This window comes from Episyrphus balteatus, chromosome 2 (assembly GCF_945859705.1).
Source record: "Episyrphus balteatus chromosome 2, idEpiBalt1.1, whole genome shotgun sequence".
Taxonomy (NCBI): domain Eukaryota; kingdom Metazoa; phylum Arthropoda; class Insecta; order Diptera; family Syrphidae; genus Episyrphus; species Episyrphus balteatus.
Genome location: NC_079135.1, coordinates 61,959,311 through 61,978,837, shown reverse-complemented (window position 1 = coordinate 61,978,837; position 19,527 = coordinate 61,959,311). Strand labels below are relative to the sequence as shown.

The 19,527-nt window shown below is 31.0% G+C and overlaps 1 protein-coding gene across 5 annotated transcripts in view; it reads right to left on the bottom strand.

The window, feature by feature from the left end:
• LOC129909900 (spectrin beta chain) overlaps nucleotides 1-19,527 on the bottom strand; it is a 103,823-nt gene that overhangs the window by 16,877 nt on the left and 67,419 nt on the right. The window contains exon 7 of one of the 5 annotated variants that reach the window (XM_055987053.1): nucleotides 4,409-4,500. The exons of the other annotated variants lie outside the window; for them this stretch is intronic. Coding sequence (XP_055843028.1) covers nucleotides 4,424-4,500 — 77 coding nt within the window. The 3' untranslated portion in view covers nucleotides 4,409-4,423. Of the gene's footprint in view, nucleotides 1-4,408; nucleotides 4,501-19,527 lie in introns of those variants that run through there. 5 annotated transcript variants of the gene reach the window in all.

Here is a 19,527-nt window from a genome sequence, read left to right as displayed (position 1 = left end):
ACTTTTAATACATTTTCATTATGCTCCTGATCGGTTTTGTTCAGTCTAATGGACTTATTTATTTGATTTAATAATTTTAAAATAGAAATATCACATCGGTGTAGAAAGAAATGGGACTTTTTATCTGGCAAAGGGTTTACAATTTAATTTTGGTGAAGAATTAACGAAAACATAAATCTGGCGGGATATATGTTATATAATTGAAAATACATATAGTCCGGTCAAATTAGACTAAAATAAGGGGGTCAGGTTACATTAATTCCCAGCAAGCTGAAAATTGGTAGTATTGTTGGAAACACCATCATAAATTAAATCTAAAAAGTCCTCATCGATCCGAGGTGTGGAAAAAAATTTACGGGGGGTCAAAGGTCAAAAAATGGGTTTTTCACGATTTTAAGCAAAACGGTAAGTCTTATCAAAAAATTTTCACTGCAAGAATTGTAGATCAGATTATTATATATAAAAAGTGTCATGACACTTTTTTTCCTAAGACCCACCGTTTCTTAGGTATAACGATTCAAAAAATTGAAGTTGAGTTGTAATCGTCCTAATCAGGCCTATTCTGAAAAAAAAAACTCCTAACTGAAAAGTTCCTGAAATTTCATTATTTCTTTAGCTTGAATTTCGTTCTTCAATGGTTAAGAATATGGGGAAAGCAAAAAAAAAATGGAAATTTTCGCCATTTTTCAAAATGAGGGCCCTTCTCCCGAAACCATTTCCTTGGGAATTTTTGTTTAGAATATGTCTGAATATATACAGGGTGTGCAATAGAGAATGGACAACTCTAAATTGGCTGATAGCTAGACTTATGACTGTTCTAAAAACAGATAGAAAAATGTTCTATCGCAACCAGTTCCTAAAATATTGGCTTTTTTTCGTTCAGTGTATTTTAAATTTTATCATCTTATGTTTTCGTTCACTACAACCACGAATGAATGACTTTTATTTATTTCTTTTTTTTATAATTTTCTACAATAATTGTATGAGTACAAAAACTCTTTAAAAACTGCAAAGCTATTGCACATTTTCGTAAAAATAATTTTGAAATCTGTTTTTTGATGCAAAATGTAAAAAAAGTATTTTATGAAAAATTTTAAACACCTGTGGTATAAAATAAATCTATAGAAACCTAAGTGGCCGACTTACTTAAAAATATTTTCGTCTAAGGGGAGTATTTTTAAGAAAGTTGGCCACTTATAGACCAGGGTCGATAATTTTTGAAACCAAAAAAAATCATAGTAGAATGAAACCCATTGGAAAAGGAGGTGAATACAATGAAAATTAAAGGAAAAATAAATTACGGGCGAGCCGAGTTCGGGAAGTGGGTGGGTTGAGTTTTTAGTGGTAAAAAATGATATATCTCGATATCCGGCAAAACTACAAATCCTATAGAAAAAAGTTGTATGGCAAAGTTGTAGGTAATAAAAAGATCTACAACTTTTGTATCAACGATTTTTTCACATAACCTCAAAATTTATGTGAAAAATTCAAAAAACCGAGTTTTTTGTTTTTTATTTTTATCTTTTTCAAAAACAAAAATTTTTCTACGAAATTTGGTGAAAACTTACCTTATTATGTCCCAAACACACTGTAATTTATTTGATTTAAAATATTAATTTGTTCACCTTATTTTGACTTAATACTAAAAAAACACCTTAATTTTCAATCGAAAATTCACGTGTCAAAATATCAGCTTTTTTCAAAAAGTCGGTGGGCATTTCGTTCGTTAAAATGTCTATTTTCTGATGGTGTAAAAAAAATTTTACATTAGTATACTATAGAACATGTTCTAGTAAAATTCAAAAAATGAAAAAAGCTTGAATTCGAAAAAAAATTTTTATCATTGTTTACAATTTTGGCCTATTTATTCAAATTTACACTTTAATTACTCAAAAAACGTAAGATTAATCAATGTTACATGAAATCTTACCTTTTTTGAGTAATTAAAGTGTAAATTTGAATAAATAGGCCAAAATTGTAAACAATGATAAAAATTTTTTTTCGAATTCAAGCTTTTTTCATTTTTTGAATTTTACTAGAACATGTTCTATAGTATACTAATGTAAAATTTTTTTTACACCATCAGAAAATAGACATTTTAACGAACGAAATGCCCACCGACTTTTTGAAAAAAGCTGATATTTTGACACGTGAATTTTCGATTGAAAATTAAGGTGTTTTTTAGTATTAAGTCAAAATAAGGTGAACAAATTAATATTTTAAATCAAATAAATTACAGTGTGTTTGGGACATAATAAGGTAAGTTTTCACCAAATTTCGTAGAAAAATTTTTGTTTTTGAAAAAGATAAAAATAAAAAACCAAAAACTCGGTTTTTTGAATTTTTCACATAAATTTTGAGGTTATGTGAAAAAATCGTTGATACAAAAGTTGTAGATCTTTTTATTACCTACAACTTTGCCATACAACTTTTTTCCATAGGATTTGTAGTTTTGCCGGAAATCGAGATATACCATTTTTTACCACTAAAAGCTCAACCCACCCACTTTCCGAACTCGGCTCGCCCGTAATTTATTTTTCCTTTAATTTTCATCATATTCCCCTCCTTTTCCAATTGGTTTCATCCTACTATGATTTTTTTGTACTTTTTAATGTTTTTGAAGGCATCGGCACTGGTCTATTAGGTTTCTATAGATTTATTTTATACCACAGGTGTTTAAAATTTTCATAAAATACTTTTTTTACATTTTGCATCAAAAAACAGATTTCAAAATTATTTTTACGAAAATGTGCAATAGCTTTGCAGTTTTTAAAGAGTTTTTGTACTCATACAATTATTGTAGAAAATTATAAAAAAAAGAAATAAATAAAAGTCATTCATTCGTGGTTGTAGTGAACGAAAACATAAGATGATAAAATTTAAAATACACTGAACGAAAAAAAGCCAATATTTTAGGAACTGGTTGCGATAGAACATTTTTCTATCTGTTTTTAGAACAGTCATAAGTCTAGCTATCAGCCAATTTAGAGTTGTCCATTCTCTATTGCACACCCTGTATATATTCAGACATATTCTAAACAAAAATTCCCAAGGAAATGGTTTCGGGAGAAGGGCCCTCATTTTGAAAAATGGCGAAAATTTCTATTTTTTTTTGCTTTCCCCATATTCTTAACCATTGAAGAACGAAATTCAAGCTAAAGAAATAATGAAATTTCAGGAACTTTTCAGTTAGGAGTTTTTTTTTCAGAATAGGCCTGATTAGGACGATTACAACTCAACTTCAACTTTTTGAATCGTTATACCTAAGAAACGGTGGGTCTTAGGAAAAAAAGTGTCATGACACTTTTTATATATAATAATCTGATCTACAATTCTTGCATTGAAAATTTTTTGATAAAATCGTTTTGCTTAAAATCGTGAAAAACCCATTTTTTTGACCTTTGACCCCCCGTAAATTTTTTTCCACACCTCGGATCGATGAGGACTTTTTAGATTTAATTTATGATGGTGTTTCCAACAATCCTACCAATTTTCAGCTTGCTGGGAATTAATGTAACCTCGGATGTCTAAATTGACCGGACTAATATGTACATTCATAATTTATTGTTCTTTTTTGTAACAAGTAATAACTTAAAACCTTCAAACAAAATTTTAAAATGACAAACTCCAAATTCATAAATGTGTTCAAGTCCGTGTTAAAATAGGTGTAAATCTGACCTAAAAGTGTGGAGCAAATCCGGAGTAAAATTTTGTTTACCCTTTTGTGGCGTGAAGAAACATAATGGGGGTAATCCTGAATAAAAATTTCCCTGGAAGTATTTCCCATGTTTTAAACATGCCAACGAAAAGTTTTTCTCGGAATTTATTGGTATCGGCAACAAAACTTACAGGGAAACTTCATACGACTTTTTGTTCCCTGGAAATTAATTCCGATGGAGATTCACGATTGCCCGAAAAGTTCCGAGGGAAAAAAAATATTCCGAAGGAAACACAATTCTCCTGGTGAGTCAGGATAGGGCCCAATAATTGGATTCAGTGATAAAATAATAAACTGGTGAGAAAACTGAAATGATTCTGTTAACAGATCTAGGATTGGCCCGAGCTTAGTATTTTTTTATGACTACATAAACATATCCTGAGTTTTGTTGCATTGTTTACGTCATTTTAAGTTGACTTGTCGTCTTTATTTTTTTTCGCAGAAAAAGATTCTTTTCATGCGCCTGGACCATTTATGCTTGTAGCCTTTTTTATTAAAAGACCAGACTCATTGATTTTTTTAGAATTAGTTTCCAATGTGTAAAAAAAATATCATGAAAAGTTTTTTCTAAAATGCCTCTACTCTAATTCTACTTGTTCAAATAAAACATCATTACAATACTCTTCCTACTGATTGATACAAACTTAATTTTATGTACATTGCAAGATTCCTCTTTTAGAATAAAAAAAAACTCTTAAAACCTTTTTAATACTTACTAGAATACTGAGTTGCCGAACTTGCATGCATTCTTGGACATTTTTGCGGCTTATATGGAACACGAACTTTTATAATACGAAATAAAAACATATCAATTAAATTTATTATAATGATAATACTAGTATTTTTACCTCCCCCAATTTTCTAAAAAATTACTCAAAATAAAAAAAAAATATATATTTAAAAACGACGGCAACACCTTCAAATATGAAAGATACTTTTTCATAAGCCAGAATTTTACACTTAATTCTAATTTTAAAATCGAGTTATTTCAATTAATCCAGTCAAATAAGGGTTTAACCTCGGAATGAATGTTAGTAGAAATTTTTTTGCTCAATATCTTCCTTTTGCCATTCTATAACATATCTCAAAAGTCTAGAAAAATCTCATGTCCGCTTGTCGCGATTTCAAGGTGAAATTGCGAAATGGAGATTTTCAAAATTAGCAAAAATAGGCTATGGTATTATATACACATATGATACATGATTTCTGGAAACAGTTATAACTGTTTTTCATCTTTCAACCCATATTATTATAACAGTTGCTAACTTACTACCGAAAAACCCTTAAAAGTAATGGTAGCGGAATCATATTTTGCATGAGGGTTTTCATATCCATTATCATTAAGAATCAAAACAATGCAATGCAAAAAAACATTTATATCTATGACAAAATGGTATTTTTTGAGAAAAGGGGACATTTTGGGATGTGCACTAAAAAACATCCTGGTACAATCTTGGAATAAGTGCTAATAGGCTAATTTTTTTGTTTCTATCTTTGTTTGGATATTCTATAACTTATGTCAAAAATCTAAAAAAAATCTCATGTCCGCAAGTTCTAATTTTCCGGGTTAAACTAAGTTAGGTGCAGGCTTAAAAAAAATAATAAGAAAACTTTAGATTCTTATATGTATACCAACATAACCCATATCATTTCAAGGTATTTTTTAACGTTGATTCCAACAAAACCCACAAACAAATCAATATGACCATCCCTGAAAAGTAATGTACCTTATTCATGTTGATCTGACACAAATATCTGAAGAGTAGTTTTTCAATTTTTTCAAATCTGCACCTTATCTTCAAACCAAGAAAATTAGGACTTGCGGACATGAGATTTTTTTTAGATTTTTGAGGGTAGTTAAAGAATATCCAAACAAAGATTAAAATGAAAAAATTAGCCTATTAGCACTTATTCCTAAGATGAACAAGAGTCTTCTTTAGTGCATATCCTAAAATTTGCCCCTCCATCAAAAAATACCATTATTTCGTAGGTATATATATTTTTTGTAATGGATTGTTTTGATTTTTAATAGTGATGGATTCTTAAATCTTCATGCAAAATTTGGTTCATCTACCATAACTTTTAAGAGTTTTTCGGCAGTAAGTTTGCAACTGTTATAATAATATGAGTTGACAGATGAAAAACAAGTATAATTATTTTCAGAGACGTCAGATTGTCTTGATTTTAGATTTTTTGGAATCAGCATTAAAAAATACCTTGAAATCATGTATCATATGTGTATACAGGGTGTCCCAAAAGCTAGCGTCGAAACGAAAACGGTAGATAGGGTAGGTGGTGACAGTTATCAGAAAAATAATAAAAAAAATCGCAGCCATATATTTTGTGAGTTATGGACATTTGAAAAAAAGTCGAAAAAATGGTCACCCTGTGACGGTTTTTCATGTGCCGCGACTACAAATCTTAAGTTTTCTCATTTTTTTCTTTTGTTACGGAACCTTGAATAACCCTGCTACCAAATGCATTCAAAAATTTTAACTCAGCTGCATCAGTTTTAAAGCAAAAATTACTTTTTTGCCCAACTAAGTACTAAAAAATTTTACATGGCTCTAATTCAATGAACCGTAGTTTAAAAAAAATACACTACGATGCTTCGGCAAGTTACCTTAAAAGTTGGTGTGTTCAATTCTCTTTTCAAAAAGGTATAACATTGTTGAGAATATTCCATAAATAACCGAGATAAAATTTTTTTTCTTAAGAAATCCGACTTTTTTATTAGGTAATTTGTCCATATTTTTTAAGTTTTGTACCCTTTCAGAACCTTTCAGAATACAAAAACTTAAATAATATGGAAAAATTACCTCATAAGAAAGTCGGAAATTTTATCTCGGTTATTTATGGAATATTCTCAACAATGTTATATCTTTTTGAAAAGAGAATTGAACACACCAACTTTTAAGGTTACTTGCCGAAACATCGTAGTGTTTTTTTTTTTACACTACGGTTCATTGAATTAGAGCCATGTAAAATTTCTTAGTACTTAGTTGGGCAAAAAAGTAATTTTTGCTTTAAAACTGATGCAGCTGAGTTAAAATTTTTGAATGCATTTGGTAGCAGGGTTATTCAAGGTTCCGTATCAAAAGAAAAAAATGAGAAAACTTAAGATTTGTAGTCACGGCACATGAAAAACCGTCACAGGGTGACCATTTTTTCGACTTTTTTTCAAATGTCCACAACTCACAAAATATATGGCTGCGATTTTTTTAATTATTTTTCTGATAACTGTCACCACCTACCCTATCTACCGTTTTCGTTTCGACGTTAACTTTTGGGACACCCTGTATAATACCATAGCCTATTTTTGCTAATTTTGAAAATCTCCATTTCGCGATTTGACCTTGAAATCGCGACAAGCGGACATGAGATTTTTCTAGACTTTTGAGATATGTTATAGAATGGCAAAAGGAAGATATTGAGCAAAAAAAATTTCTACTAACATTCATTCCGAGATTTACCCCTTTTTTCTCCTTATTTTACTGTATTAAATCAATAGTATTGGGGAAAAAAGTTTAAAAAATTACATTGAATACTATTTTTGTAAAGACTGTGGAGATCAATTCAAAATTTTCTAATAAAATAAACTCCCTAAATCGATTTCTTATCAAACACTGAAAACAATATGTTCCTATGCCTTTTAGTTTTTGAGAAAATTGAAAAATAGGAAATCTAATTTTTTGTTTGCTGTTTTCGATAACTTTGGAAATAACAGTGCCACCATCAAAAAATATCTTTTATATTTAAAACATAGAGTTAGATTTTTAGAGCTATGGGAGTTTTAAAAAACACTAGATACCCCTTGTACTCCGCCGTGGGGTCGGGCCCTCTGTCCCGCTCACACAACTTCGTAAGGTATGTAAAGTCGTCTGGCAGACAACAATGTCTTAAGTCGCCAAGCAGGCTCCAATGTCAACAACATTTTAATTAAAAGTATCTTTCCTGGTCCCCTTCGCCAGGAAAGGGAACTTAACCCCCATTAACAAATACATCATCAAAACACATGGATAGTTTTCAAAAATAAAAGGAGAATGGGCATTTTGGACGTTGGGCGGCCATTAATGAAATTGGTATCAAATTAAAGAACTATAACCCAGGAAAAACTTTTGCTATGGCGGTTTGGCTCTATTGCATTAAGAATAAGAAGTATTGTTAATGCATCGTCCAAATTGAATTATACTTATATTTTAACTAGAAAATATGATGTCCTGTAATTTTCCCTAAGTCTCAAGACATTAATCTTGAATATCATAATATAAGATTTTAAAGCCAACAACTTCGAAATCTAGTTCAAGAATTTTGAAGCGATTCAAACTAACAAATTGAATACCAAAACTCTCAAAATTGACTCGTATTGTTGTTTTAAAAAAACTTATAGTTTGGTTCTATTGGTTGGATCCCTAAGATAAAAGCTTTCACGCTCAGGGAAAATGACAGAGCATCATATTTTGCACTTAAAATACATATTAAATTACAACATTGAGACAATCTACATAAAGTGTTAAATGCAAAAATGCATTTTATCCATTTATGAAATATGTCACAAGGATAAAATTTCTGCACAACATATCTAAGACTTAACTACATAAGAAAATAACAAATTTATTAATGGCCGCGCAACGTCCACGTTTCATACAAATTTGCCCATTCTCCTTTCTTCATTCCAGGAGTACGCTAACAAGTGAGCCTGATGAAAAAACTAGTTTTGGCCCAGTCAAATAAGTTTCAAACTCGGAATGAATGCTAATCGAATTTTTTGTTTGCTCAATATTTTCGTTTTGGCATTTTATAATTTAGGTGCTCAAAAGTCTAGAAAAATCTCATGTCTTCAAGTCGCGATTATCAAGGTTAAACCGCGAAATGGAGATTTTTAAAAATAAGCAATAGTAGGCGTGTTTTTTTAGCATCGCTGTCTGCAGCCGAATTCGATTTCCCAAAAAAACGTATCCGCAGTTGCCAATCCGCAGCTGTCTAGCTGTCAGATAATAAAACAAACACCCGAATTTTATTCAAGATTATTTTTGAGTAGTTTTTACGCATAATTAATTTATTTTTGAAACGTTAGCAATTAAATTTTCCTGATATTATCATCATTGTTTTTAATTTTTAAAATACTTATTTTTTGATAACTAATAGACCGAGAGCCGGCAGCATATTTTGGCAGTTTCGATATAACCGAAATTCGAGTGTGCACATATCTAGATATGCACCACAGAATGTCAACGGAACAAGCCTGGCAGTAATCTTTTTCAGCTTTCCCTTGCCAGACGCATCCAAAGTGCAGCAAAAAATCAACTTTTGGCGTTTTGGTATAACCGAATAAATGATACACCAAAAAATCATAAAAAATCCCCTGATTTCGAACTGTGGGTACCGCAAGTTTCTTTTTCAGCTTTCCCCCCGCCAGACCGCTTTAAAGCATTTTTAAGTGCATTTTTCTAATATAAAACCTAATTACTTATTTTCTGTTAGGTATAACCGTATGATGGTAACAAATTATTATTCTATGTCTATTCCAGGTCTAGAAAATATAATTTTTATCCAGCCTTCCCTCTGCCAGACGCATCCAAAGTGCAGTCAAAAATCAACTTTTGGCGTTTTGCTAGGTATTAACCCAATAAATGATACACCAAAAAATCATAAAAAATCCCCTGATTTCAAAAATGTGGGTACCAGAAGTTTTTTTTCAGCTTTCGGCCCGCCAGACTGCTTTGAAGCATTTTGAAATGCATTTTTCTAATAAAAAACCTATAGCTTATTTTCTGTTGGGTATAACCGTATGGTGGTAACAAATTAAAATTCTATGTCTATACTGGTTTAGAAAATATAAGTTTAAGCCAGATATTTTTCAGCCTTCCCTCTGCCAGACGCCCTTAAAGGTTTCCCAAACAGGTTTTTCCATACAAAAAACACCTAGTTTCTGTTTTTTTCTTATAAAATTGAAATAATATTTTTTTTTGCTTAGAGTAACCATATGATGGCCAAATATTAACTTTCTCTGCCTTTTCCTGATTTAGAAAATGTAAGTTTAAGCCAGTTTTTTGTCAGCCTTCCCTCTGCCAGACGCCCTAAAAGGTATCTCAATAGTACGGGAAAGTTAGATTTTGTTATATGGGGGTCTGGGAAAAAATCCGAAATGCATTTTGACTTCAGGGCTCGAAAGAGCATAAAGACACGAGTCTTAAACCACATTTTGTACAATCGCACTAAGAGTCATTTGGCCGCCATTTTTTTTTTTTTATAAAAATTTTAGTTTTTCACATAACTCGCGTATTTTTGAACCTACAGAAAAACAATGTATGACAAACTTGAAATAATTTAATTTTCTACAATATATGTATATATATTGTAGAAAATGAATTTCGGATTTTTTCCCAGACCCTCATATAGCAAAATCTAACTTTCCCGTACTATTGAGATACCTTTTAGGGCGTCTGGCAGAGGGAAGGCTGAAACAAAACTGGCTTAAACTTACATTTTCTAAATCAGGAAAAGGCAAAGAAAGTTTATATTTGGCCATCATATGGTTACTCTAAACAAAAAAATATTATTTCAATTTTATAAGAAAAAAACAGAAACTAGGTGTTTTTTATATGGAAAAACCTGTTTGGGAAACCTTTAAGGGCGTCTGGCAGAGGGAAGACTGAAAAATAGCTGGCTTAAACTTATATTTTCTAGACCTAGAATAGACATAGAATATTAATTTGTTACCATCATACGGTTATACCTAACAGAAAATAAGTAAATAGGTTTTTTATTAGAAAAATTCACTTAAAAATGCTTTAAAGCGGTCTGGCGGGGGGAAAGCTGAAAAAGAAACTTGCGGTACCCACAGTTTCGAAATCAGGGGATTTTTTATGATTTTTTGGTGTATCATTTATTCGGTTATACCAAAACGCAAAAGTTGATTTTTTGTTGCACTTTGGATGCGTCTGGCAAGGGAAAGCTGAAAAAGATCACTGCCAGACTTTTTCCGTTGACACACTGTGGTGCATATCTATGTATGTGCACACTCGAATTTCGGTTATATCAAAACTGCCAAAATATGCTGCCGGCTCTTAGAATATAAATTTGAACTATTATTTTAATGATTTAATTTTAAAAAAATGTTATTTAGCTATTTCTAAATATCATCAGTAGGAACTTTCACCGGAAAGTTACCTACAACACGCAACTTAACTTCGAGAAAGATAAATTGCTAGCTAAGCAATCGAGAGGAGGAGGTGGTTTAAGTGGTTAAGAGGTTAAGTGGTTTGCGAATACAAAAACTTAAATAATATGGAAAAATTACCTAAAAAAAAGTCGGATTTCTTAAGAAAAAAAAATTTATCTCGGTTATTTATGAAATATTCCCAACAATGTTATACCATTTTGAAAAGAGAATTGAACACACCAACTTTTAAGGCAACTTGCCGAAACATCGTAGTGCATTTTTTTTACTCTACGGCTCATTGAATTAAAGTTATGTAAATTTATTTAGTACTAAGTTGGGTAAAAAAGTAATATTATCTTTAAAACTGATGCAGCTGAGTTAAAATTTTTGAATGCATTTGATAGCAGGGTTATTCAAGGTTCTGTAACAAAAGAAAAAAATGAGAAAAATTCAGATTTGTAGTCACGGCACATGAAAAACCGTCACAGGGTGACCATTTTTTCGACTTTTTTTCAAATGCCCATAACTTCCAAAATATATGGCTGCGATTTTTTTTATTATTTTTCTGATAACTGTCACCACCTACCCTATCTACCGTTTTCGTTTCGACGTTAACTTTTGAAACACCCTGTATATTACGGATAGGAGAGTTTATTACGGATAACAGAGTTTAAACTAATACGTTGTCTTTATTTTTGAGAACAAATTTCCAATTTTTTCATCACGGATAATAGAGCGTCCCGGTTAATCAAATCCCGGATAATCGAGTTTCAATGTAATTGTGTAAATGAAACCATGTACAAAATCGTTAAACAAAACGATACTATATAAATTAAAATAAAGAGATTCCGTTAGGAAAATTGCACGAATATTAAAGTAAAGCAAGAGCTTTGTACAGAGAATAAGATAGAAATTTTAATGAGCTGAAAAAGAATATTGGAGGAAGACCAAGGGTACTGAACGACGATTTATCAGATAACTTGGTATTATGCAACTTTGGTTTCAAATGCATCAAGACTAGTTCGCAGAGACACTGGCAAAACATTAAGCAATGTTTGGAGAAAAGAAAAAGCCTTTTATTTCGAAGAAAAATATTGAAGCTCGACTTGACATTAACATGAGTAAAAGCATACCAATGTAAACGTTTTCTTAAATCATCCCTTAAGGGTATCAACTTTGCAGATAGAGAGTTACTGTAGAACATTTTTTTCTTAGAATATACCCAAGAATCATCCCCCAAAACCTGTTGATCTCATCCCGGGACACCCTGTATAAATGAAATGTAGAAATAATTTTGTGTTTTAAAGTGCGTTGCACTATGCGAAGATAGCCTTCGAGACTCCGAAATTTTCTCCGATCGAGTATCGATACTCGAAAAAATATCAATTTTATATCCGCAGCCAGATTTAAGTTTAAGTTTTATTCGCAGCTGGGTGTTGTATTTGTAATACATGGAAGGTCCCACTGCAGATACGGATAGCTGTTCCCAAAAAAACGTCTAATAAAAGAAAATGGTACAATAAGTTAACACATGCACGATGAAACACTACACCAACCCCGAAATTAATAAAATCGGGATCATCGTAAAATTGCTAATTTATGACCGAAGCCAACATGAGAAAAGATAAAACAAACAACAAAAAAAGAAAATAGAGAAGGAGATAATTTACGATCGACGCACGGCGCTGATAGCCGAACCATCGAAAAACTATACCAAGACTGTAAATTGAGCTGTCAAATCAGCCCTGGTATATTTTGTGGAACTTTCCGAACTTTCGAAGAGAGCAAGATCATCAACGACAGGCAGTTCGATTCTAACCCTCAGTGCACACATAACGTATTGGAATTGTATTGTACGAATAGTTCTTATATTCAATGTTTTTTTTTTAGTAGTACACATGAGCGTAGCTAGAGATTTTATCTAGGGTGGGCCATATGTTATCATCGACCTGAAGCCATAACCATGAGTGTGCAATTTTTTTTACTAGGTCTATATAAGGCAACTTTGGAATTAAGAAAAAGTGGATCTAGGAATTCTGTCCGTGCGTCTGTACGTCCATCTGTACACATTTCCATAGGCATAAACCAGTGGACTGATTTTCTTCAAATTTGGTACAGATGATTTTTATAGAATTCTGAAAGTTGTTTTTTTTTTTTTTTTTTGTTCTTTTTCTACCTTAATTAGAAAGTGTACCCCCATACAAATTCTTCAAGTTATACCAAATAACTGGAAAACGGCTCTAACGATTTTGATTAAACTTTGTAAAACTGCATTTTTAGTTTCTCAAAAAAGCCTAATAACAAGAAAAATTATTTAACAAAACTTTGCCCTGAATGTCCGCTCTTCCCCAACATCAACAAAATTTCTTTGAACTTTATATAAAGGAAGCCCTTAAAATCTGTAAACTAACATAAGTGTTAGTTTACAGCAACACCGTGACACAGTCGTATGGTATCGTATTTTGTTAATATCTTTCAATATAAAAAGGTATCAACTCCAAATACGCAATATATTTTTGATAGTTAGGTACTGGTTTTTCTTTTTATATTGTGTAGTGTAATATGGTATTCCGTTTTTTAAAAGCTTGTTATATGGAAATGCAATTGGATGGAGTTACATAACTTTTATTTTGAGCGACACAAAAGTTGAATTCAGTCGCAATTTATGACAGCGATTGGCTTTAAAAACTGACCTTACCAAGTTTTCAATTTTATTTGCTTTATTTTTTTGTTTAAGGTGCTCTTGAAACTTATAGTCCAAGATCCCAGGGCCGCCAGACATTACTTATTTTCTCAAGAAAAAAATGTATGGAATTACGTAGTGCTAGGACATACTATTAGTGTATGGACACTGGCTATCTTGTGCCGACGGCCATTTTACCACTAACAGGTGCTAAAGGTACGAAAAATACGTAGTTACTTTTCTTATTTTCTCAAGGCTGATTTTTATATATGATACTCAGAAGTGTAAGTACATATAAAAATAAAAATTTGTAAATAAAAGTTGTTGTATGCGGGTGAATATGTGACTCTAGGGCCGTATGTTAAATATTTAGCAGAGGATACATTTTTGACATCTGAATGTCTGGTGAGTAAAAAATTATCTTTGGCTTAATTTAGCTGTGTGAATTTGGATACATTTTTAACGTAGATAAATATTTTTTTTTCTGCAAATCGAAAGAATTAATGATTTAAAAAAAAGTATAAATATTAACAATTTACAAACTTCCAACACGCGTTGTCATGTGAATTTTATTTTTGTGTTGCCAGAAATGGGTAACTAACAATTTTTTTCATCATCAATAAAATGAAATATATATTGAAAAATATAAATTTTTCCTAATATACACTCATAATGTTGTACTCCTTTTTCAATTTTCTTTCTTTATTTTCAGTTTTTGATTAGTTATTGAAAAAATATATAGAAAATTCTGCAAAAAATTTATTCTCTGAAAATAAAAATTTAACCGGCTCCTAGAGCAGGATAAATTTTTGACAACTGAAATTATCCTTTCACCTCAAAAGTGTCAAAAATATATTCTTGGCTTAGTATATAACCCGATTCACACACGGTCTAAGGCCGTGTGTGTGAAATTTTGTCTGCCTTTTTTCTGCCATGATACTCCTATTTAATAAAAAAAAAAAAAAACAAAACAAAAGCATCTACAAAAAAAATTTAACTCAAATTTAACCAGGTGCCACAGCGCAATAAAATTTTTAACAGCTGAAAATTTTTTAGTTACCATTGAGAATGTCAAAAATTTTACATGCTGTTAACTATTTAACGCAATTCACACACGGCCTAAATTGAAAAAGCTTATTAGTGAATCCGACCTTTAAGACTGCTCATATAAACGGGGTATTTATACATATCGCTGACTAATGTCGAATTCCTTTCAATGCAAAAATCGAATTTTCGGCGATCTCGAAGCGAATTTTTTCTGAAAATCATGTTCCATAGAAAAAAAATTCGCCTCAAACGAAGCAGAATTCGAATTTTTTTGAATCCCTCTTTTTTGAGAGATTTACACGGATTCACACACACACTTGGAACATTTGAAAAAGCTAATTATTGAATCCGACCTTTTAGACTGCTCATATAAACGGGGTATTTATACATATCGCTGACTAAGAAAATTATACATAAACACAAGGCTGGTTCAAAAAAATCGATTTTTTTTTTATTTTATACTCCGATAGATTGCCAGACATCTCTAGAATATACTCACCAAATATAGGGTTGCCAGCCGTCCGGGTTTTCCCGGACATGTACTCTTTTTTGGCTGTGTGGGGGACGTCCGGGATAGTTTCTATCAATTGTCCGGGATTGTACTCTTTTCTAGCCTTTTAGTATCTCACTACTTGTATGCTACTCTTAATTCATTTAGCCCTAATTTTTCAATCGTCAGTTAGACTATCATAAGAATACATGTCAATATAAAAAAAAAACTTTTATTCCTAGGAATAAGCTCTGAGGTTTATTTTTTTAACTGGAATTGCATTGCAACTTTTGTAGTATTATAGCTCAAATGTTTATTATAATACTATACCGAGAAGGCCAAACTTTGTCTCAGAGTTTTTATTTATTTTTTTATTTGTGAAAAATAAGAAAAAAATGCTACGGGAACAAGGGTTAAAAAGTGATTTTTAGTTAAATTTTAATAGGATTGTTCGGTTATTTTTTTTATAAAATTATGCATTTTTTTTTTGTCCTAGTTTTGTACTCTTTTTTTTGTCCTTATTTGTCCGGGAAAGTCCGGGATTTTGCATCTCGATTACTAGTTTCGTCAAAATATATCTGGCAACCCTAACCAAATATGAAATCTTTGTATTAATGGAAAGGTCCTTCGCTTCGCAATTTTCCATTTTTTATATTATCCTTCTACTAAAAAAAATCATGTTTTTACAAATCGACTTTTTGGCAGGTTTCTTTACATATTCTTGTAGGAAATTGAACGCTCTACAAAAAAGGCCTTGGACACCATTTTCGTTTATCTAACCGTTTAAAAGATATTTGACGTCCAAAAATCTTAATTTTGTAAAATATTAAATTTAATTAAAAAATTAATTTTAATTAAAAATTTATTAAATTATTATTAAACATACATGCAGCCCTATAATTCTCAGCAAGCGATATTAAAAAAAAAATGTTAGTGGGAGCTAATACCAGACTAAAAGTTCCGTATAACTGTCGGTCGGTTTTTCTAGGGTGGGCCTGGAATTAATTAATATACAGATTAATGCTGAATAAAACTTAAAATCAAGGCAATCTTACGTCTCAGAAAAAAATAATACCTCTTTTTCAGCTGTCAATCCGTATATTTATAACAGTTGCAAACTTATTACCGAAAAACCTTTGAAATAAAATGCACGACTGGGTCGCACGAACCTGCTCTTGGAGTTACAGTTGCTTAAATTTTTAAGACTTTTTATATAGAAATTTGGACAACAAAATAAAATTCATTTAAAAAAAATAAAATAAAATCTGAAATTAAATTGCCCTCCAAAACAAGTATGCAGTTTTGATTGATATATTAACGTGCATTTTTAGAAAAAAAATTTTTTAAATCGTTAGAGCCGTTTTTTAAAAAAAACAATTTTTTATAAATAATTTTTTGGAAAAAAAAGTTTTAAAATAAAATTGTAATGCCATTTTGTAGAAATCACTAATCAACATCTAAAAACAAAATTTCAAAAAAATTTAATGTCCCGTTTTCGAAAATTTGATTTTTCAAAAAAAAAAAAAAATTCAAAATTTTTTTAAAAATCCAAAAATTATTTTTTGGAAATTTTATTTTTGGTTTATATTTATTATATAAATGCTTCTTCGCAAAAAGTTTCGTTGAAATCGAATAAGAAGTTTCCGAGATATTCGAATTTGAAAAAAAAAAAAACGGTTCTATGGCAGGTACCGTTAATGATTTTCAAAAAAAAATTTTTTTAAACAAAATCGTTAGAGCCTTTTCGAGATATTTTAATTTTACTAAAATCGGTATATGACAAGTACCGTTATTTTTGGTCCAAAAAAATTAATTCCAAAAATCCCTCTGGAGAGTCGTAAAATAACGCTACATACCAAGTTTAACATTAATCGGTTCATCCGTTTAGGCTGTAGCTCCTTATACAGACAGGCTGACAGACTGGCAGACAGACAGACAGACAGACAGACAGACAGACAGACAGACAGACAGACAGACAGACATACAGACAGACAGACAGACAGACAGACAGACAGACAGACAGACAGACAGACAGACAGACCCACTTTTTTGGCATTACCTACCATCGTAATGTCATGGAAAAATGTTATCTCAACTTTTTTTTTTTGTACGAATGCATAACTTGATATATAGTACCTATATCGCAATTGCAATATATCTTTGAAAAGATGGTATTTTTTTTTTAAATAAAGATATTGAGCAAAAAAAAAGTTTTTAAGCTTTTATTCCGAAGTTTACCCTTTTTTGCGCTTTATTTGACTGTACTATTTCCTATTTTTTCAGTTTTTTCAAATACTAGACGGAGTAGGAATCGCTCATTTGCTTGAACACTGTCATAACTCAAGAAAACTGTTTTTTTCAGGAAACGAGTTTTAAATTTGGTATCGGTCTATTTTTGTATGTAAAAAGTTAGTTTCTAAAACAAAACTAGTGCTAAGCTAAGAAATGAATTTCTGCAGGATTACTTTATTCCAATAACTTCTACATTAATAACTAAAAATTTGTGATTTTTGAGTTTGAGTTATGACAGTATTCATGTAAATGAGCGGTATGGTTTTCAGCGTTTGATAAGGAATCAATTTACTAGAAAGTTTTGTATTGAAATCCAGTCTTTACAAAAACATTATTCGATGTAATTTTGTAAAGATTTTTTCTCATTTTTGTATTGTGTGCCGTCGTTTTTAAATATTTTTTTTTATTTTGAGTCATTTTTTTTAGAAAACTACCTCTGCCTCCTTAACAGGAGGAGATAAACCCCCCACCAATGGTAAAAAATGCCTGTTTTTGGCTACGTTGTCTCAAGAATAGATGTGACTTAAAAAATTCCCAACAACATCGTATTGTAACGATGAATAACTGAACTACTTTTAAGATATGTAAATGTCTGAACACACTACCTACTACTGCAAAGGTAGACATCCAAAATCGAATTATATATGGAACTGTTCGCCAAGATCGAACGGCGGACACATACAAGTGGTGGTCAACACATACTACAAAATTTCATATTTTGACAACATTTTCTAAAGTCTACCTTTCTTCTCCTGGGACAAGTGTTTACAGCGAAAGACTATTTTTCGAAGCAGCAACAGTCTACCAAGATAAACGTTATCGTTTACTACCACCAAATGCGGAACAAATAGTTTTCATTCACCACAACTTGCCTTTAGTAGATTATGAGTACTAAAATTGCCATATTTAATAATTAAAAAGAATACCGAATAGTGGCCGAATGTTCGCGGCATCTCTACTCTTTAGTAAACATTGAGTGTCCCGTTATTAGCCAATGAACATTTAAGGGATGGTTTTTGGGTATATTCTAAGAAAAGAAAAAAACTTACCGCTGCGTTGTGTTCAGAAAATGCTTATAGTACGAGGAAATTAGATTTTATTATACAGGGTGTCCCAGAGTCACCACCCCAAATGAAAACCATGAATTCCTGAGGTCATTTTAAGTCGAAAAACTTTAGAGGTAATTTTTGCTCTCTTTTCCCTTAACAGGCTTTATCTTTGCCAAACTACGTCTGATTCAAAAAAAAAAAAAAACAATTAAATGAGTATTAATTTGTTAGTTTGTTTTTTCATAAAAAAGGCAACTGAAAGAAATTAAAAAAAAAAATTAAAAAAATATTTTTAAATACAGAATTAATTCAATTGAATTTTAACTTTTTCTGAGCTTTATCTGTTTGTTCTTTTCCTAACCACAATAACTCAGAACAAGTTTTTAATTCATTTGAATTAATTTAATTTTTTTGTTTGTTTAAGAAAAAAAAAACTCAGCTTTAAAAATAAGCGAAAAAAATTAATACTCATTCAAGTGTTTTTTTTTAATAAAATGGTATGAAAGTGAATAAAACAACTTAAAAAACGAAGAAAATTGGGTTTGATGCAAAAATGCGGAAAAACGGTTGTCCGCGTAAAAAAATTGAGACAAATAAACTGCAATAAATTTTGGATTGGTAAAAAAATCTTTAAATTCGGACGTAGTTTAGCAAAGATAAAGCCAGTTAAGGGAAAAGAGATAAAAAATCATAAAAGCCGTCATAACTCGAAAACGGGATGAAAACGAGAAAATTACCTCTTAAGTTTTTCGACTTAAACTGACCTCAGGAATCATTTGGATCGTTTTCATTTGGATCGATGACTGTGGGACACCCTGTATAGCGGTCTCAGGAAAAAATAATAAATGCATTTTGACACTGCGTTTTAACTCGCATATTTTTGAAAGAAAAAATGTATAACAATCTTGAAGATAATTTAATTTCCATGAGTAAACTTAAACAACTCTATTTAAAAATTCAATTAAACTACGAGCTTTTACCGTTAATTTGTTCTAATTTATTTTTCTTTTAAGTGTTTTTTTTTTTAATACGAGTACCCCTCCCACTTAAAAGAGGAAAAAAAGAAAGCTGTTTGGGTTTGCG